This window comes from Puntigrus tetrazona, unplaced genomic scaffold (genome assembly GCF_018831695.1).
Source record: "Puntigrus tetrazona isolate hp1 unplaced genomic scaffold, ASM1883169v1 S000001170, whole genome shotgun sequence".
NCBI classification, from domain to species: Eukaryota; Metazoa; Chordata; class Actinopteri; order Cypriniformes; family Cyprinidae; genus Puntigrus; species Puntigrus tetrazona.
In genome coordinates, this window is record NW_025048756.1 from 114,961 (window position 1) to 137,045 (window position 22,085).

Sequence of the window (22,085 nt, forward strand, 5' to 3'; positions counted from 1 at the left end):
GGTCGTGTAGGGGAAATAAATTGGATCTGGAAAACACTTGAACAGTAACACAGAAATGTTAGCTTTTCAATAAAAATTTTCAATTTGACATCGACTCGCTCCAAGCTGCACTCAAAAAAATATTCAACCCCAAAAGTTAAAACTTATGTAATTCAATTGGATGTCAATTTTCCATCCATTTAAATCACATAAAGTTAATGCAAAAATTAACAATTGTTTAAGCTTCACCCGTTCATGTTCAGTTAATGTAAATGAATTAAATCAATTTTATGATAACCGATGAACTGGGATTTATGCTTGTTTAATACTTAAACTTTATTTATTTTCAATAAGTTATTGTTACTTGGTTTATATAGTCACCTTACACTTGTATTAAATGAAGTCAAAACAAGTTGCATTTTCAAACATTTATTGTAATCGCTCCATCAGTCAAAAAGTAACATACAATCTGACCAAAAAATAGAAGACATACTGCAGTGCTTAACAAATAAAGCCAACCGGTTTCTAAAGTTTTATGAATCCTTCAAAACACAGTGTTCCAATGGTTATGTTTTTAGTTTTTTACTTTACATTTTTCTGTGCATACAAGTTACAGGGATCAGCAAGGAACCATACTTAAACATCAAACATTAATTTCACATTTTCAAGGTAACACTGTAATATCATTACATAGTATGATGTGCTTTCTCCTGATCTATAACACAAAACACAAATGTAAATGGTCCCTTCTCCTCCTAAATATTTGTTTAAAACAATTGAAACAACAAGGACCCTTAGAGAAAATGCAATGAAATAAAATATAAGAGAAAAAAGAAAAGCAGTTCTTTTACTTCAAATACATCAGGTATTAAACACTTTTTTATACATACAACAGGTTTTCACATTTCAGCATTTATGTCTTACTCACAGCAGAGGGGTATGCTGCATAGGATGCCTGAACCTAGCCCCAAAATGTCCATGTTTGAGCTTAGAATTAGTTTCAATAACTCATACCTACTGGATACTTCTGTGCCACACACTTTACAATCGCCACATTCCCAAGACTCACATACCTAAAAGTAAAAAAAAAAAAGAATGTGAGAACATTAACACTTTTACCAAGTAAGTGAACAAGTACACTTTTGTGTATGAACACACTATATTTAGTTAAATAAAACAACACTTACTGTAATGAAGTGAGTGCCCCAAACTGGAGACATGTGGAAAGTCACAATGATGAGGTCTCTGAAATAGTAAAGATGACATATGATTTGAGTTTTTTTAATGAAATCACAACTTTGCAACCTTTTGTATACTTGCATAACTAAATGTCAAAAGAGAGAAAAGATGAACACTTTAAATGAAGTGAAGGAAATTAAACGAGTTAAGTTTACGTATATTACAAATATACAAATATATATATATATATATATATATATATATATATATATATATATATATATATATATATACATACACACACACACATACATACATACATATACACACACACACCGTTAGTGACTGACCTTCTATGTGGAATGATGTCACTACAATGCTTCTGTAAAATTAGAAACAACATAAAAATGATCCTAACATGACATGATCCTACATGTTTTTACATGTTAGTGTCGAGTGTGTTTTTGTCGAGTTGTTGAAACCCCAGTCTGCATTGAAATTTTTGTCTGGGAGAGACCTCGTTGATGCAGTAGAACTACTGTGACGAGCGTCCCGAGGATCAATCGGCGTCGCCCTGGCAACCAACGCCGTGGACCTGGCTGCACCCATCACCGGCTGATCGGTCACATCTGCAGCTCATCCCGGCCTGGCTATAAAGCCACACGTGGCATAGCAGAAGATGAGCATCGACTCATTGTGTCTCAGATAGCCGCGTGTGACCGATCGGCCCACAGAGCACCCACGGATTCACTGCAACACAGAGGGAAAAGGATGGAGCACCCACTGACGCGCACCCACTTCATCCTTTCATTCACTTTGTAAATAAACCTTGTGTCGTGTTGCTGTGCTCAATCTTGTCATGACTTGAAACTGTCTTTCACAACCTTGGTAGCAGAGTTGGGCTGTTCCTCACCCAGTTTTAAGCCTCCTACAAAGCTGTTTCTGTTTCAGTTCATGACTTCAGTTCAGTTTCAATCTTTGTGTGACATTGATGATCATTAGCACTTGTTTGGTATAATTGGTTGATCATATACCTGATATAGTCAGGTGTATGATCAACCAATTATACCTAATATAAATCAATTATACACAGTCAGGAATTTTGTAGGTTTATAGAACCTACAAAATCCCTGACTGTGTACTTCTAAGAAATTATGCTGGTTTGAAGGCAAAAAGGTAGTAACACCAAATATTGATTTGAAGTAGATTTTCTTTTGTTCACTCAAAACAAACAATCCTTATTTATATTTCTGAAAGCATCTGCATAAAACTTTTGCACATTACTGTATGTATGTGTATATATATATATATATATATATATATATATATATATATATATATATATAGAGAGAGAGAGAGAGAGAGAGAGAGGTATTCTTACCTGCTTTAACATATTTTAGGCTGAGGTTACCATGGTAAATTCCATGTTTGTTATATAACGTCTTTTACCAAGGTAACTTAAGCCTGTTGAGATAGATATACATCTTGTATGTTTTGTATGGTTACATGATGTGATCAAGTTCATTTACAATGCAAGGCAAATTTAGCAGTTTTCTATGTCCATTCAGAGTCCGCCTCATCTGAAGTCCTCTCAAGGGCTGGCATCATCTGAAGTCTTCATAAGAGACTGGATACAGTCAGCAGGAGCAATCTATAGGTTACATCAAAATGTGATGTAATCAAACATGGGAACTCACTTTTCACGACAAACAAGGAACGACTTGTCAAACTTGTCATTGTGAGGGTGATCTCTCATTACAGGGTGTCTTCAGGTGGTTATTGTTCTAGAAGAAGAAAAAAAACACAAGAGAAATGGTTAAGTGACTCGGGAGGCGGAAAAATAATAAAGATATATTTGGAAGAATGTTTTTCAGAAAAATAAAGTAGGAATATTGACAGAATTCACAAGAGCACTTAGATATTACCTCTCAATAAAAAAGAGAAATTCAATAACATTCAATTCCATGTACAATATTATGCGCTAATCGGGGTTGCACCCGGTAACTACAGGTTTTAGAATAAAGTCACACAATGAAATAGTGACAAGGACATCAGACCATCAAATAACAAATAATATACAAAAATAAACCTTTCAAATACAACAGGAATGAAAGATTCATTAGAAAAGAATCATTATAAAATTGTTTTGACTCTTATAGTCCTTTCGGTTCAAAGATTCAGTTTGGTAAACTTGATTCATTCGATTCAGTTATAACTATTCAGTTCAAATAGTTCGGTTCAATAAGTCAATTCAGAAGAATGGTTCGGTTCAGTTCAACATCAAAAAGTAGAGAAATAGCTCCGTCTCCACAAAAAATATATATTGCTTTGAGCAATCGCTTGAAGAAAAGAAAAATTTAACTCTCCTACCCGTTCTGAGATTAAATTATCTCAAGTCAATGCAGGCAACAATACGTTCACACAAGCACATCATAATTATCGTTACACAATATGAACTTTTAGAACTAACATATGCATTACTATTAAACAACAGGCTTCTCTTAACTCGTGAGATATGACATTTAAGAATAAGGAACTGGAGGTTGCTCATACACAGCCATTCATACACATTAGAAAATGTGAACTCAACAAAATCCAAAGAAATAAACTTTTTAACTTATATCTGCTTCTGTTATTTTGCTGCTCGTTTCGTGAATCTCACGGAGAAAAACTAAAATGGCGACTACCATTAGCGGCTAACGTGATGGGCGGGGCTTTCTGATCCAATCTAACGCGATTGGATGATGACTGCTATGTCAATCAATTTACTTGACATACAATTAACATACTTTTTATAGATTGTTTTTTAAAAGACTATTCAGTCAAATTTCTTGAACCCTGTTTATTTAAGTAGAATTAATGTATTTTATAGTACAGGGTTAAACAACCTCCAGAGGATGCAGCCTTCCGTATTTACCCACACAATTAAATTCAAAACTTCCGGAAACCTGCCCAATCTGGCTACAATATAATATAATAACAACAAATCAAAATCGTTTGATTCGACATCGTGTTTTGGACCCTTGGACCTATTTGAAAGATTTGGTGATACACTTGTGAAAATCCAGCGTTTAGTTGATCCTAATAAACACTTGTCGTCACAGTTGAAAACACGAACGCTTTCTTCTTCCGCTAGGAGTTCGCATCATGGCGAATTTGTTTCGGACAGAATGTTAAAGGAATAGTTCAGCCAAAAATTAAAATGGTTTTACTCACCCTGAAGCCGTCCTCGGTGTCATCACTTTCTTTTTCAGACGAACACAGTCTGAGTTGTTTAAAGATTTATCCTAGCTCTCCCAAGCTTGAAAAATATATAGGCAACAGAGATGTATGTTTTTGGACCCTGGCTTTCTCTGTCGTGAAGCTCTGTCACAATCTCCTGCTCTCGATCTCATTTAAAAAATATAAGTATTACTACAATGTAAATGTAATTTGCTTTTCATATGCCAGCAACGTAATATCTGCAATATTTTTAGGAATAAACCTCTGACAGAGACTCCTCTCCTATCAGCCAATCACCGTGCGCATAGTGAGTAAAGCGTGCTGACGTCATCCATAGCAACAAGGCCAACGCCGCCCATACTCTTACGGTAAGACTTTTATTTCTTAGTAAAAGTTTGTCTCAGCTTCTTTGTGAACAGGTTTTGAGCGAAAACTGTTTTACTGCTGTCTAGGAGAACTCTTAGTGGTAAGATAAAATGTTTTGAGGACTGTGGAAACCAGACTGAAAATTGTCCAGGCATTATTATATTAAATCGATGCAATATGCTTTAGTTCAAATCGGTTGAGAGGCGAAACAAATCGGGATTCAAATAGGGGGCGGAGTTTATACGAATGTATGTCTGAGCCGGGAACTTACCGTCTTTAGAAAAGTGCAGATGATATTTTCCTTTTCATCTTGCCTCTGTATAACGCATAGGTTCATAAGTGCAGCGCTGTTTTGATTACAGAGAAAAACAAGGAAACGCTTTAAGGCTGAATCAACGTCTCCTTCAGCTTGACAGCTGTTTGTTACATTATTATAGTGTAGATTTTAATTTCACAAAAAATGTGCAGCCTTTTGTACAGGCAATAATAAAAGGGACACATTTGATTTACAACTTTTATTAAATGAATCAAAACAGAAAACATCATGTCTCATGACGCCATAGCACGCATTCGAATAGAACTCACAGGTTTACAAAAACCTTGACATTCTTACATTCATTGTGGATTTGTTGTAGTGATCAGTGACCTCACAAAGCGATGGGACAGCGAAATACGAAAGTGAGTCCGATGACTGTTGGAGAGGTGTACGATCAACATCTTAGTACACCCCCAAAACCCAGCACCAACACGAAGCTTCAACATCCCCTCTCCGCGATGAGACCCTGTTGGTGCTGGAATAGGACAGGAAGGAGGAGGAGAAGGAGGAGGAGAAAGAGAGTAGGACAGGAGGAGGAGGAGGAGGAGGAGGAGGAGGAAGTAGGAGGAGAGGAAGGAGGAGGAGGAGGACAGGAAGGAGGGGAAGGAGTAGGACAGGAAGGAGGGGAGGAGTAGGAGAGGAAGGAAGAGTAGGAGAGAGGAGGAAGGAGGAAAAGCAGGAGAGAAGGAGGAGAGGAAGGAGGCAGAGAGAGTTAAGAAGGAGAGGAAGAGCAAGAAGTGGTGGCAGAGGCTGCGCTCTTTCTTCAGAGCTGCCAAAAAACAGCCTCCAGCTCACAGCTCAGGTCAGGGAGAACAGCAGGAGCAAGATGAGGGAGAGAAGAGGAAGGTGGCATGGGCAGGAAGAAGTAGTGATGGTACACGGCACAACCATGAGAATGCGTTTTGTTTTTAAACAGCTCTACTTTGATCATATAAAAACAAATACCATAAAACACAATATACAAATGTACATCGGCACACATTACACCAAAACCTATTGCGTTATTCTGTCTTTTAACAGACTACATCTTCAGCCGCTACGCCATTGGTGATCAGCTGGGGAAAGGCGGTTTTGGCGTGGTGTATGAAGGGAGACGTTTGGATGACGATCTTAAAGTAAGTTAATATAAATAAGACATAAACTAGCCAGCAACGGTTTGTCTCATCCTCACCCTTTACTCTCAGCCCTCTTTGTGTTTCTTAAGTTCATTTTTGGTTTTGTTCATCAGGTGGCTGTGAAATATGTCACAAAGACTCAGCACACGGAGTGTATTTTCATCGTAAGTACATGGCACTGTACAAACAATATAAAATATAACATCATCTCACGTTAACATTAGCACAAGTACCTATTTGTCTTCTTCTAGCCCGATCATCCAAACCCTCTTCCGAAAGAGATCGCCCTCACCATCCTGGCCAACAAAGGTCACCGAGTGCCGGAGATAATCAGGCTGCTGGACTGGACGGACCACCCTGACCACTTCGTCCTGGTCCTGGAATGTCCCTCTCCCTGCGAGAACCTGGTAGAGTTCGTGAGGCGCCACGGTGGAAGAATCGATGAAGAAACGACGCGCCACATCATGTGGCAGGCGACTCACGCTGCACACAAGTGCTGCCTCCGCAGAGTCTTCCACCGTGACGTCAAACTGGAGAACCTACTGATCAACATCGAGACATCCGAAGTCAAGCTGATTGACTTCGGATGCGGGGACATTCTGGGGACTTCACCCTACAAGTCATACCACGGTAGGTTTCATATGATTCCCTTCTTCTGATAGATAAAGAACAATCATGCTGCGCTAAAGCAAACTTAAACTCCACTCTGGTCCAGGCACAGCAAAGTACTCCCCTCCAGAGTACCACCGCAGGGGAGAGTACCACGGCTGGCCAGCGACGGTCTGGTCACTAGGGGTCGTGATGTTCGCACTGTTGTGTGGACACTTCCCTAGCGACCATGACCTGTTGCTGCTTCAGAAGAAGCGCTGGTCCAAACCTGGCCTGTCAAAAGGTGAGATCTTAATTCAGAATCATACGAAACATCTTACAGCTTAGAATAACATGATGAAATAGAACAGCTGTGAAGTTTAAGGTAAGAAAGTAACGCATTTGCCGTCTTCCTGCACAGAATGCTGTGACCTCCTCGGGGCTCTCCTCCACGAAAAGCCCATCCGGAGACTTGGTTTGGGGCAAATCGTGTTCCACAGCTGGTTTATGGTAGGGAACCTGAGATCAGCTATAAAGAATTAATTACTGGTGGGAAGGAACCAAAAGGTCCGACCCGTTCTCTTTCCGTTTTGTTTCAGGCCCTCTTGTAGGACCGCTCCAGTTGGCGCCTCTTCATCCCTCCTCTCGCCTTTGCGTCTTGAGGGGCGAGCAAGCCTCGTGTAGCGTCTTGCGCCCCGGCTTGAGGAAGCAGTATTTGCGTCTGGCGGTACTGCTTCCGGAGGGATGTGTACATATTGTATATATTGTATATATGTGTACATACTTCTTTTGGTTGCTACTTTTAGTTTTTTCACAAGTTTATCTTTGAAAATGTTATGTTTTGTATTGACAAATGTAACTCTGAATTGGCTTCTAAATGTTTTTGTAATTGGTATGATATCGGTTTATTTGAATAATAATAATAAATTGTTATATTTGAGATTGCATATTTAACTTTGTTCGTGTCATCTCTCCTTCAAGATTTTAAACATTCCAGTAATGTTTCTGTTGTTCTTAGAACATTCAAAATGTTAATTTTTAGAAGTTTTATTAACGTTATTGCTTGGTTATAAAGAATGTTATTAAAAATGTTTTTAGAACATTCCATTAACAATACAATGACAATGTTTTGTATACACTGTAAAAAGCTATCAGTTGAATTAAATTGAGGAAACCTTGAAATTATTAAATAAAGGAAACTCGTGCAAAATTAAAAGAATTTAAAAGTTCTCATTAATAAAATTTAAAATGTGCTGTGGTCACTTTTTATTTTAAGTTGAACTAACTCAAATTCATTAAATTGTGATTAATAAGTTCAAATCTACTTAAAACTAACAAGTTCTGTCTACTTAAGTAAATTAATTAAATGGACATACTTCTGATTGCCTCTTTTTTTTTTTTTATATCTTTTGATGTTTTGTATTGACATAAATCTGACATAAAACTCTGAATCGGGTTCTATTTATAACTTTAAGTTATTTATAGTAGTTTACAGTAATGTTCCTGTTGTTCTTAGAACGTTCAAAATGTAATTTTTTTAGAAGTTTTATTAACGTTATTGTTTGGTTGTGAAGAATGGTATTAAAAATGTTTTTAGAACGTTCCACCAACAATGACATGCAAACCTTGAAATTATTAGATAAAAGGAAACTAATGCAAAATTAAAAGAAAAGTGTTAAGTGAAAACGACAATTCTGAGTTACATAAATAAAATATCAAAATGTGTTGGTCACTTTTTATTTGAAGTTGAACTAACCTAAATTCATTCAATTGAGATTAATTAAAAGTGCGAATCTACTTAAAACTAACAAGTTAATCTGAGTTCTGTCTACTTCATTAAATTGAGGAAAACCGTTGCCTTGATCAAATTCGAGTAACCACAACTTGTAATTACATTTCACTTGAGATAGATTTGATGTAATCTTACTCATTGTTCTCACACTGAACTAACGATACAATTCTCAAAACCACAAAATTGTTCAAAACAGACAGAAGAAACATTTCTATGAAGCATTGTCAAAATCAACTCACCCTAGTTTATATATATATATCTCACTTCACACAATACAGATCATCGCTGATTCAGTGATGTCATAATCATCCAGCTCAGTTCACTTCCCTTCAGTGTCTCGGCAATTAAGTCGTTAATACACCCAAAAATGAATTGTCCCAAATTAAGCAAGCCAAGAATGGAGAAAAACCTGTCCAGATGAACCAACATGGTGTTTGTCATTGTGGTCTTTGCTGAGGTTTCGTGTCAATGGCTGTATCGTTAATGAGGTCTTCACTGGGGATCTGTCTTTGGGGCTCATCTAGTTGACATGGTCTCTGCTGACATTCAGCTCTCCACCATCTGATCCGGATACAGACTTGATCCAGTGACTTTGGAATAAGAAGAAAACAGACTAATATTAGCAAAGATGCCATGCTTCTTAAGATGTAACAAGTACATCAGATGTTATCGACTTTGTTATTGTAAATGAGATTTAACCTTTTGGGACTAATTTAGCAATTTAGCATTACAATTACCCCACATTTTCTTTACATATTGCAAAACTGTCAAAGTAAATAACTTACCACATTGCGATTACATGAAAGAAGAACGCCTAATCCTTTGAACGGTCCTGAAACTTCTGCTTAGCGTATGCCTGAAATTATGTGATAGCCATTTACACAAAATGCTTAACTAGGAATAACCGCAGCCTCTTTTATATCGCTGGAAAAAATGAACACTCTTTGGTTGTATTCAATCAAAACTCATGCAAATCAGTTTACAGGCAGTGTGTTTGCATATTAAAAAAACCCAGAACATAGAAACTTTACTTAGCATTCAGTAGATAATTTAGTTTAGAAGATGTCTCTTCTGCTCTACCAAATATTTCGAAATTTTATATATATTTTTACAAATATATTTACATGAAAAAAAAAAATTACTATTTTTAAATTACTATCTCCGGCGATGATAAACAGTCCATCGGGGTGAATGTAAACTCTGATGGTGTAGACGGTGGTGAATTCGGGGTAGATAAAAGGGTCTGCATTTGACAACAATGAACTCCACTAGCGATGAGCAATAGTTCGATATAAGCACAGAGTCCTTGCACCATTCCGTGTTGATGTAAACGCACACGCCACCACCGCGAGTCTTTCCACACAGTGCGGCATTCCTGTCGCACGAAATGCGGTTAGCCCGGTTAGCTGAATGGCGGTGTCCGGAACTCTGTCGTTGAGCCACGTTTCCGTAAGGACAAAGACGCAGCAATCCCTATACTGTGGAATTTATGTTTTAAAGGATTTATGTTTTACAGGTTTTACTCAATAGAAGCACTGTGCCCAGGCCTCATAAAGGCTCTGAGTTTTTCTACTTGATATTATGTGTATGTGCTGTGCAAAATGTCTTATCTGCAGAAACAGGATGTGGAGACTGCTGAGCCCATCTACTGGTCGAGAAGAAACAACTGCACCTGGTTCTGTGAAGGACACCCTGAGTGGGAGGAAGACGCAAGCACAAGAATATAAATACTGTGTGAAATGTAGTGTGAGCATACAGGACTGCCCTGCATGCCTTTAATGCTGTTGTTCTGTATCCTGAGCTCAGTCTCAATTATTCTGACTTTATTAAACTAATTAAGATAGTAAATGTAAAAGTAAATCTTATCATTGACAGACCTGAACCTGGGAGGGAAACAACAAAGATTTTCCCAACAATACTCACGCCGTGTTGCTCGGTGAAGTCGAATGTAGTCCATCTTATTGTAGAGTGAACAGACGTTGGACAGAAAGATGGAGGATGAAGTCCAGATGAAGGGCTTCCATGAGATGATGAGAATCGGCTATCCCTGGCAACACCTGCCATGGTTCACCACGCTAAGCTGGTACTTCCCGATGTACATGGACTACTTCCTCTCTGGGGAAACGCTCAAGGACAACTTCTTCACTCTGGTGCAGAGGAAGGAGCCTATAAGCCTGCTCAGCCAATCAGATGGCTTCATTCCCTTTGCCCTGTACCTTGCTGGGTTCTGCATGTTCGCGCTCAGTCTGGTGAAGAGACGCCGTCTCCTGCAGTTCTACATGCTCGGCTGGACTTTATGATTTTGGCGACTCTATCCCAGTTAATGATTCGAAGCTGTTTGAGGGCATGATCTGGTTTATAGTGCCCATCTCTTATGCTCTTTATAATGGCTCACATGTTTGGCTTCTTTTTGGTCCCACCCTCTCTTTAAGATGTCTCTAAAAAAAAAAAAAAAAAAAAAACATGAGAGTGCTTTATATGTGGCTTCTCTTCCAGTTACGTTTAAATAAAACTGATGATTACCACTGATTTGTGTCTGGTTGAGTTTAAATGCATGGTCCCTAACACTTTTGTTCCCTGTTTTATATATATGGATTTATACTTCACTAAGAAAACACTAATTATTGATATAATTACGTAAATTACAGAGATAATGACATGCAAGTGTTTTTGTGATGTTAAAATCATTTAAAACAGATTATATTTTATATCATACAAAATGTAATGTATAATGTTTCAACAAACATGTTTCATACATAAATATATAATCATGTATGAAACATGTTTCATATATAAATATATAATCAGTAGCTGTTTGTAGAGCACATTTGTTTATTGTCATTCATTTATGCTTAGGTCATTTAGTCCTGCTTTTTTTTTTTGGTATTTGCAATTCATGTTAAAATGCTACATTTGTAACGAGGGTATTTAACTGGTCGTGTAGGGGAAATAAATTGCGACTTCCCTGGACGTTTGGATAACGAAAGGATCTGGAAAACACTTGAACAGTAACACAGAAATGTTAGCTTTTCAATAAAAACGCAAGTGCAAAAAGTAATGAAAAGTCCTCGTGACGAAAATCAAGCGGGGTTTACACTTTAAAATGTACTCAGTGTCCGTGCTCCTCACATATGTTACTGCGTCATGCTGTCAATTAACGCACATCGCGAGACCAGATTAAAAACTCTTCTCAGTACAAAACACGGGTCGCTATCCACACTTTCCCTTTGTGCTGTCGTCCTTTACTCGACTAAAGCCTCGATAAAATTCCGCTGAAGCAACTTAATCGAACGAGTTTCTCGATCGCGACACTGCACTCACTTGTGTGTGCGACACACTCAAACCTCGCGCTCTTCTTGGTTCCCTTCTACTGCACGCACGGTAATGCGCAGAAAGTAAACAACTCAAAATAAAAGTCTCTAAAACATCGTGTCCAAGTAATATACCCGTTACACGTTGTTTCCCCTTCGTTTTTTTCTTCTTTTTAAAAGCAGTGCTAAAAGTCAAATGGCAATTGCGTATCTATATTACACTCCTAAAAATAAAGGTGCTTCATGATGCCACAGAAGAACCATCTCGCCTAAATGGTTCCGTAAAAAGCAACGCGTCTGAAGAACCGTTCAAAAGGTTCTTCATGGAAAGAAAGATACGTTTTTTGAAGAACCTTTGACAGAACGGTTCTTTGTAGAATCAAAAACGGTCCTTTTATTGTGTCAATGACAATGCAGTTATTCGCCAAACAGCATGTTCTGGTAATTTCATAAATAACAGCTTTATTTCTGCTCCTGCTAAAACTATTAGGCTATGGACCAATCGCGTAGCAGCCAACCAAGGGTTCTATAGCAACGGTGGAATATGCTAATTAGACTCACACTGTACGTCACACTGTACGCTCGTCTTTATAGCGCTCCTTTTGCCACTCGCTGTCACATGACTAGTTGCTCACTTTGGTGTTTGTGACTTTGCTCTTATTGCAGTCTAATATAATTAGTTATTCACAATGCTATTTACTTTACTCGGAGTAATTTCTTTAGTGCTGAATGAAAGGAGAAAAGTCAAGACAGGTGAAGACGAAAAACGTGGAACCGAGTGATGTTCCTCCCGATGGTAAATCAACTGTCCATGTCTTGAGAACATGTCGCTTCCTTTTAGTGCTCAAGCTGTTTGAAAACAAACTACTAAATGCCAAAGCGAGGAAAACTTTGAATTTGCAGCAAGCTCAATGGCAGTAATGGCTTATGAAGCTATGTTTATTTCATTGGCCTCTATAGGTCAGACTTCTCAGCATGTCAGCATTGACTCTGCAGTCCTCTCTGCTGCAGAGGAACCAGTGACCTGTCACCCTGAAGTCCATGAAGACCAGACTGACGTGGCGCCGGTGCAGGATCTGGTCCAGGATTTGTCCGAATGGAGTGTCGATGGTCACGGTCCTGTCTTGTGCAAATATGACATCGACTCGCTCCAAGCTATACGCGAATTGGTTGTTGACATCCTGACTACAGAGGACCCTATCACTGTTGACCCTGAAGTCGATTTAGTCAACATTCCCAAGCACCCTGGTCCTGCCAGCTGGAGGATAATGAGACAACAGCTATGGGTCAGATAGATATTGGGAACGCAAGAAAAACACCTATTTTATACAAGATCTGTTTTGTACGAGGCAAAGAAATGAGCAGTTTGTTGGTTTCTGCCTTAAAACGGCTTAATATGCACTCTCTGTAAAGGTAATAGACAGATAACATGGAAATGTGCTCCTTATTTTACATGATTTGATTTAAATATGCACGTATGTATGTGGTTAAATTGGGATTGTGACATTTCACAATCCCGCAGCACTGACAAAATTTCTAAAAGCATACATATTCCATGTAGCATCTACGTATATATAAATCCAATAAATCGTGCGTCATATTTCGTAACACCTCTTCTTTTTCTTTTACCAGGCGTGCATTCCTGCAGCGATGAAATCGGCATTGAGCTGAGTGATGGAGGCTTGCTAACCACTCATTCAGAGATTTGCATGAATGACCAAGTTCCCATGTCTATTCCTGCTGAAACGGAAATCAAGTATATATACCTTGTAAGTAGCCTTGGCTCTGTCTGTCTTTCAGTTTCAAACATCTTTTATTAACAATCACAAACAAAGACTAGCAAACTGCAAATGTCAACTGATTATCAAGACCTGCTCTAAAGTCTTATTTGTGAAATGATCTAACCATTATTTGAATTGACTCTTTTTCTAAAAGGATTATTCAGATGCCCTTCCATCAGAGCTGCAAGAGGACGAGGAGACGTATGAAGCCTCGGACACTGAGACTAAATCAGACTCTGAGGTTCCTGAAGTTCCTGTCCTCCCGACGACACCCCAGAGGGTCTCGACACTGTCCTCTCAGGCCTTTCCCAGCGATGGAGGGACTGCTGGGTGAAGGGGATCCTCACCCTGGCTATGAGCTTTGGATTCTTCTGCAGCATTTACCTCAGTCCCACGGCTCTGATGACGATTGTGCTGTTCGTCCAGATGAAGGGCTTCCATGAGATGATGAGAATCGGCTATCCCTGGCAACACCTGCCATGGTTCACCACGCTAAGCTGGTACTTCCCGATGTACATGGACTACTTCTCTCTGGGGAAACGCTCAAGGACAACTTCTTCACTCTGGTGCAGAGGAAGGAGCCTATAAGCCTGCTCAGCCAATCAGATGGCTTCATTCCCTTTGCCCTGTACCTTGCTGGGTTCTGCATGTTCGCTCTCAGTCTGGTGAAGAGACGCCGTCTCCTGCAGTTCTACATGCTCGGCTGGACTCTTATGATTTTGGCGACTCTATCCCAGTTAATGATTCGGAAGCTGTTTGAGGGCATGATCTGGTTTATAGTGCCCATCTCTTATGCTCTTTATAATGGCTCACATGTTTGGCTTCTTTTTTGGTCCCACCCCTCTCTTTAAGATGTCTCCTAAAAAAACAAAAAAAAAAACATGAGAGTGCTTTATATGTGGCTTCTCTTCCAGTTATGTTTAAATAAAACTGATGATTACCACTGATTTGTGTCTGGTTGAGTTTAAATGCATGGTCCCTAACACTTTTGTTCCCTGTTTTATATATATGGATTTATACTTCACTAAGAAAACACTAATTATTGATATAATTACGTAAATTACAGAGATAATGACATGCAAGTGTTTTTGTGATGTTAAAATCATTTAAAACAGATTATATTTTATATCATACAAAATGTAATGTATAATGTTTCAACAAACATGTTTCATACATAAATATATAATCATGTATGAAACATGTTTCATACATAAATATATAATCAGTAGCTGTTTGTGAGCACATTTGTTTATTGTCATTCATTTATGCTTAGGTCATTTAGTCCTTTTTTTTTTGGTATTTGCAATTCATGTTAAAATGCTACATTTGTAACGAGGGTATTTAACTGGTCGTGTAGGGGAAATAAATTGCGACTTCCTGGACGTTTGATAACGAAAGGATCTGGAAAACACTTGAACAGTAACACAGAAATGTTAGCTTTTCAATAAAAACGCAAGTGCAAAAAGTAATGAAAAGAGTCCCTCGGTGACGAAAATCAAGCGGGGTTTACACTTTAAAATGTACTCAGTGTCCGTGCTCTCACATATGTTACTGCGCCATGCTGTCAATTAACGCACATCGCGAGACCAGATTAAAAACTCTTCTCAGTACAAAACACGGGTCGCTATCCACACTTTCCCTTTGTGCTGTCGTCCTTTACTCGACTAAAGCCTCGATAAAATTCCGCTGAAGCAACTTAATCGAACGAGTTTCTCGATCGCGACACTGCACTCACTTGTGTGTGCGACACACTCAAACCCCGCGCTCTTCTTGGTTCCTTCTACTGCACGCACGCACGCGCAGAAAGTAAACAACTCAAAATAAAAGTCTCTAAAACATCGTGTCCAAGTAATATACCTGTTACACGTTGTTTCCCCTTCGTTTTTCTTCTTTTTTAAAAGCAGTGCTAAAAGTCAAATGGCAATTGCGTATCTATATTACACTCCTAAAAATAAAGGTGCTTCATGATGCCACAGAAGAACCATCTCGCCTAAATGGTTCCGTAAAAGATTAACGTCTGAAGAACCGTTCAAAAAGGTTCTTCATGGAAAGAAAGATACGTTTTTTGAAGAACCTTTGACAGAACGGTTCTTTGTAGAATCAAAACGGTCCTTTTATTGTGTCAATGACAATGCAGTTATTCGCCAAACAGCATGTTCTGGTAATTTCATAAATAACAGCTTTATTTCTGCTCCTGCTAAAACTATTAGGGCTATGGACCAATCGCGTGAGCAGCCAACCAAGGGTTCTATAGCAACGGTGGAATATGCTAATTAGACTCACACTGTACGTCACACTGTACGCTCGCCTTTATAGCGCTCCTTTGCCACTCGCTGTCACATGACTAGTTGCTCACTTTGGTGTTTGTGACTTTGCTCTTATTGCAGTCTAATATAATTAGTTATTCACAATGCTATTTACTTTACTCGGAGTAATTTCTTTAGTGCTGAATGAAAGGAGAAAAGTCAAGACAGGTGAAGACGAAAACGTGGAACCGAGTGATGTTCCTCCCGATGGTAAATCAACTGTCCATGTCTTGAGAACATGTCGCTCCTTTTAGTGCTCAAGCTGTTTGAAAACAAACTACTAAATGCCAAAGCGAGGAAAAACTTTGAATTTGCAGCAAGCTCAATGGCAGTAATGGCTTATGAAGCTATGTTTATTTCATTGGCCTCTATAGGTCAGACTTCTCAGCATGTCAGCATTGACTCTGCAGTCCTCTCTGCTGCAGAGGAACCAGTGACCTGTCACCCTGAAGTCCATGAAGACCAGACTGACGTGGCGCCGTGCAGGATTCGGTCCAGGATTTGTCCGAATGGAGTGTCGATGGTCACGGTCCTGTCTTGTGCAAATATGACATCGACTCGCTCCAAGCTATACGCCGAATTGGTTGTTGACATCCTGACTACAGAGGACCCTATCACTGTTGACCCTGAAGTCGATTTAGTCAACATTCCCGAAGCACCCTGGTCCTGCCAGCTGGAGGATAATGAGACAACAGCTATGGGTCAGATAGATACGGGAACGCAAGAAAAACACCTATTTTATACAAGATCTGTTTTGTACGAGGCAAAGAAATGAGCAGTTTGTTGGTTTCTGCCTTAAAACGGCTTAAGTATGCACTCTCTGTAAAGGTAATAGACAGATAACATGGAAATGTGCTCCTTATTTTACATGATTTGATTTAAATATGCACGATGTGTATATGTTAGTTAAATTGGGATTGTGACATTTCACAATCCGCAGCACTGACAAAATTTCTAAAAGCATACATATTCCATGTAGCATCTACGTATATATAAATCCAATAAATCGTGCGTCATATTTCAGAACACCTCTTCTTTTTCTTTTACCAGGCGTGCATTCCTGCAGCGATGAAATCGGCATTGAGCTGAGTGATGGAGGCTTGCTAACCACTCATTCAGAGATTTGCATGAATGACCAAGTTCCCATGTCTATTCCTGCTGAAACGGAAATCAAGTATATATACCTTGTAAGTAGCCTTGGCTCTGTCTGTCTTTCAGTTTCAAACATCTTTTATTAACAATCACAAACAAAGACTAGCAAACTGCAAATGTCAACTGATTATCAAGACCTGCTCTAAAGTCTTATTTGTGAAATGATCTAACCATTATTTGAATTGACTTTTTCTAAAAGGATTATTCAGATGCCCTTCCATCAGAGCTGCAAGAGGACGAGGAGACGCGTGATGAAGCCTCGGACACTGAGACTAAATCAGACTCTGAGGTTCCTGAAGTTCCTGTCCTCCCGACGACACCCCAGAGGGTCTCGACACTGTCCTCTCAGGCCTTTCCCAGCGATGGAGGGACTGCTGGGTGAAGGGGATCCTCACCCTGGCTATGAGCTTTGGATTCTTCTGCAGCATTTACCTCAGTCCCACGGCTCTGATGACGATTGTGCTGTTCGTCCAGATGAAGGGCTTCCATGAGATGATGAGAATCGGCTATCCCTGGCAACACCTGCCATGGTTCACCACGCTAAGCTGGTACTTCCCGATGTACATGGACTACTTCCTCTCTGGGGAAACGCTCAAGGACAACTTCTTCACTCTGGTGCAGAGGAAGGAGCCTATAAGCCTGCTCAGCCAATCAGATGGCTTCATTCCCTTTGCCCTGTACCTTGCTGGGTTCTGCATGTTCGCTCTCAGTCTGGTGAAGAGACGCCGCCTCCTGCAGTTCTACATGCTCGGCTGGACTCTTATGATTTTGGCGACTCTATCCCAGTTAATGATTCGAAGCTGTTTGAGGGCATGATCTGGTTTATAGTGCCCATCTCTTATGCTCTTTATAATGGCTTACATGTTTGGCTTCTTTTTGGTCCCACCCTCTCTTTAAGATGTCTCCTAAAAAAAAAAAAAAACATGAGAGTGCTTTTTACATGTGGCTTCTCTTCCAGTTACGTTTAAATAAAACTGATGATTACCACTGATTTGTGTCTGGTTGAGTTTAAATGCATGGTCCCTAACACTTTTGTTCCCTGTTTTATATATATATATATATATATATATATATATATATATATATATATATATATATATATATATATGGATTTATACTTCACTAAGAAAACACTAATTATTGATATAATTACGTAAATTACAGAGATAATGACATGCAAGTGTTTTTGTGATGTTAAAATCATTTAAAACAGATTATATTTTATATCATACAAAATGTAATGTATAATGTTTCAACAAACATGTTTCATACATAAATATATAATCATGTATGAAACATGTTTCATACATAAATATATAATCAGTAGCTGTTTGTGAGCACATTTGTTTATTGTCATTCATTTATGCTTAGGTCATTTAGTCCTGCTTTTTTTTTTTTTTTGGTATTTGCAATTCATGTTAAAATGCTACATTTGTAACGAGGGTATTTAACTGGTCGTGGTAGGGAAATAAATTGCGACTTCCTGGACGCTTGGACAACGAAAGGATCTGGAAAACACTTGAACAGTAACACAGAAATGTTAGCTTTTCAATAAAAACGCAAGTGCAAAAAGTAATGAAAAGAGTCCTCGTGACGAAAAATCAAGCCGGGTTTACACTTTAAAATGTACTCAGTGTCCGTGCTCTCACATATGTTACTGCGTCATGCTGTCAATTAACGCACATCGCGAGACCAGATTAAAAACTCTTCTCAGTACAAAACACGGGTCGCTATCCACACTTTCCCTTTGTGCTGTCGTCGCCCTTTACTCGACTAAAGCCTCGATAAAATTCCGCTGAAGCAACTTAATCGAACGAGTTTCTCGATCGCGACACTGCACTCACTTGTGTGTGCGACACACTCAAACCCCGCGCTCTTCTTGGTTCCTTCTACTGCACGCACGGCACGCGCAGAAAGTAAACAACTCAAAATAAAAGTCTCTAAAACATCGTGTCCAAGTAATATACCTGTTACACGTTGTTTCCCCCTTCGTTTTTTTTTCTTTTTTTTAAAAGCAGTGCTAAAAGTCAAATGGCAATTGCGTATCTATATTACACTCCTAAAAATAAAGGTGCTTCATGATGCCACAGAAGAACCATCTCGCCTAAATGGTTCCGTAAAAAAAATATAACGTCTGAAGAACCGTTCAAAAGGTTCTTCATGGAAAGAAAGATACGTTTTTGAAGAACCTTTGACAGAACGGTTCTTTGTAGAATCAAAACGGTCCTTTTATTGTGTCAATGACAATGCAGTTATTCGCCAAACAGCATGTTCTGGTAATTTCATAAATAACAGCTTTATTTCTGCTCCTGCTAAAACTATTAGGGCTATGGACCAATCGCGAGCAGCCAACCAAGGGTTCTATAGCAACGGTGGAATATGCTAATTAGACTCACACTGTACGTCACACTGTACGCTCGTCTTTATAGCGCTCCTTTTGCCACTCGCTGTCACATGACTAGTTGCTCACTTTGGTGTTTGTGACTTTGCTCTTATTGCAGTCTAATATAATTAGTTATTCACAATGCTATTTACTTTACTCGGAGTAATTTCTTTAGTGCTGAATGAAAGGAGAAAAGTCAAGACAGGTGAAGATTTAAAAACGTGGAACCGAGTGATGTTCCTCCCGATGGTAAATCAACTGTCCATGTCTTGAGAACATGTCGCTCCTTTTAGTGCTCAAGCTGTTTGAAAACAAACTACTAAATGCCAAAGCGAGGAAAAACTTTGAATTTGCAGCAAGCTCAATGGCAGTAATGGCTTATGAAGCTATGTTTATTTCATTGGCCTCTATAGGTCAGACTTCTCAGCATGTCAGCATTGACTCTGCAGTCCTCTCTGCTGCAGAGGAACCAGTGACCTGTCACCCTGAAGTCCATGAAGACCAGACTGACGTGGCGCCGTGCAGGATTCGGTCCAGGATTTGTCCGAATGGAGTGTCGATGGTCACGGTCCTGTCTTGTGCAAATATGACATCGACTCGCCCAAGCTATACGCGAATTGGTTGTTGACATCCTGACTACAGAGGACCCTATCACTGTTGACCCTGAAGTCGATTTAGTCAACATTCCCGAAGCACCCTGGTCCTGCCAGCTGGAGGATAATGAGACAACAGCTATGGGTCAGATAGATACGGAACGCAAGAAAAACACCTATTTTATACAAGATCTGTTTTGTACGCAGGCAAAGAAATGAGCAGTTTGTTGGTTTCTGCCTTTAAAACGGCTTAAGTATGCACTCTCTGTAAAGGTAATAGACAGATAACATGGAAATGTGCTCCTTATTTTACATGATTTGATTTAAATATGCACGTATGTATGTATGCGGTTAAATTGGGATTGTGACATTTCACAATCCCGCAGCACTGACAAAATTTCTAAAAGCATACATATTCCATGTAGCATCTACGTATATATAAATCCAATAAATCGTGCGTCATATTTCGTAACACCTCTTCTTTTTCTTTTACCAGGCGTGCATTCCTGCAGCGATGAAATCGCATTGAGCTGAGTGATGGAGGCTTGCTAACCACTCATTCAGAGATTTGCATGAATGACCAAGTTCCCATGTCTATTCCTGCTGAAACGGAAATCAAGTATATATACCTTGTAAGTAGCCTTGGCTCTGTCTGTCTTTCAGTTTCAAACATCTTTTATTAACAATCACAAACAAAGACTAGCAAACTGCAAATGTCAACTGATTATCAAGACCTGCTCTAAAGTCTTATTTGTGAAATGATCTAACCATTATTTGAATTGACTCTCTTTTCTAAAAGGATTATTCAGATGCCCTTCCATCAGAGCTGCAAGAGGACGAGGAGACGCATGAAGCCTCGGACACTGAGACTAAATCAGACTCTGAGGTTCCTGAAGTTCCTGTCCTCCCGGCGACGACACCCCAGAGGGTCTCGACACTGTCCTCTCAGGCCTTTCCCAGCGATGGAGGGACTGCTGGGTGAAGGGGATCCTCACCCTGGCTATGAGCTTTGGATTCTTCTGCAGCATTTACCTCAGTCCCACGGCTCTGATGACGATTGTGCTGTTCGTCCAGATGAAGGGCTTCCATGAGATGATGAGAATCGGCTATCCCTGGCAACACCTGCCATGGTTCACCACGCTAAGCTGGTACTTCCCGATGTACATGGACTACTTCCTCTCTGGGGAAACGCTCAAGGACAACTTCTTCACTCTGGTGCAGAGGAAGGAGCCTATAAGCCTGCTCAGCCAATCAGATGGCTTCATTCCCTTTGCCCTGTACCTTGCTGGGTTCTGCATGTTCGCTCTCAGTCTGGTGAAGAGACGCCGCCTCCTGCAGTTCTACATGCTCGGCTGGACTCTTATGATTTTGGCGACTCTATCCCAGTTAATGATCGGAAGCTGTTTGAGGGCATGATCTGGTTTATAGTGCCCATCTCTTATGCTCTTTATAATGGCTTACATGTTTGGCTTCTTTTTGGTCCCACCCTCTCTTTAAGATGAAAAAAAACATGAGAGTGCTTTTTATATGTGGCTTCTCTTCCAGTTACGTTTAAATAAAACTGATGATTACCACTGATTTGTGTCTGGTTGAGTTTAAATGCATGGTCCCTAACACTTTTGTTCCTGTATATATATATATATATATATATATATATGGATTTATACTTCACTAAGAAAACACTAATTATTGATATAATTACGTAAATTACAGAGATGATGACATGCAAGTGTTTTTTGTGGTGTTAAAATCATTTAAAACGGATTATATTATATATTATATACATAAATATATAATCAGTAGCTGTTTGTGAGCACATTTGTTTATTGTCATTCATTTATGCTTAGGTCATTTAGTCCTGCTTTTTTGGTATTTGCAATTCATGTTAAAATGCTACATTTGTATAACGAGGGTATTTAACTGGTCGTGTAGGGGAAATAAATTGATCTGGAAAACACTTGAACAGTAACACAGAAATGTTAGCTTTTCAATAAAAATTTTC

General features: G+C 39.3%; 1 protein-coding gene, 1 long non-coding RNA gene and 1 pseudogene across 2 annotated transcripts; 2 read left to right on the forward strand and 1 right to left on the reverse strand.

Annotated features, from left to right (window-relative positions):
• Positions 1-692: 692 nt before the first annotated feature.
• On the reverse strand, positions 693-1,616 carry LOC122341200. The gene is made up of 3 exons (XR_006250446.1): positions 1,509-1,616; positions 1,167-1,224; positions 693-1,052 (listed from the first exon to the last, which is right to left on the reverse strand). It is a non-coding gene; the product is annotated as an uncharacterized LOC122341200 (long non-coding RNA).
• Positions 1,617-6,012: 4,396 nt separating this feature from the next.
• Positions 6,013-7,427, forward strand: LOC122341194 (serine/threonine-protein kinase pim-1-like; the record flags this gene model as incomplete). The annotated part of the gene is made up of 6 exons (XM_043234546.1): positions 6,013-6,177; positions 6,291-6,341; positions 6,429-6,807; positions 6,893-7,069; positions 7,187-7,275; positions 7,377-7,427. Coding segments are annotated over 6 exons (912 nt in total), but the record flags the coding sequence as incomplete, so codon positions are not given.
• A 5,361-nt stretch (positions 7,428-12,788) lies between these two features.
• LOC122341195 lies at positions 12,789-14,534 on the forward strand (annotated as a pseudogene).
• The last annotated feature ends 7,551 nt before the right edge of the window (positions 14,535-22,085 follow it).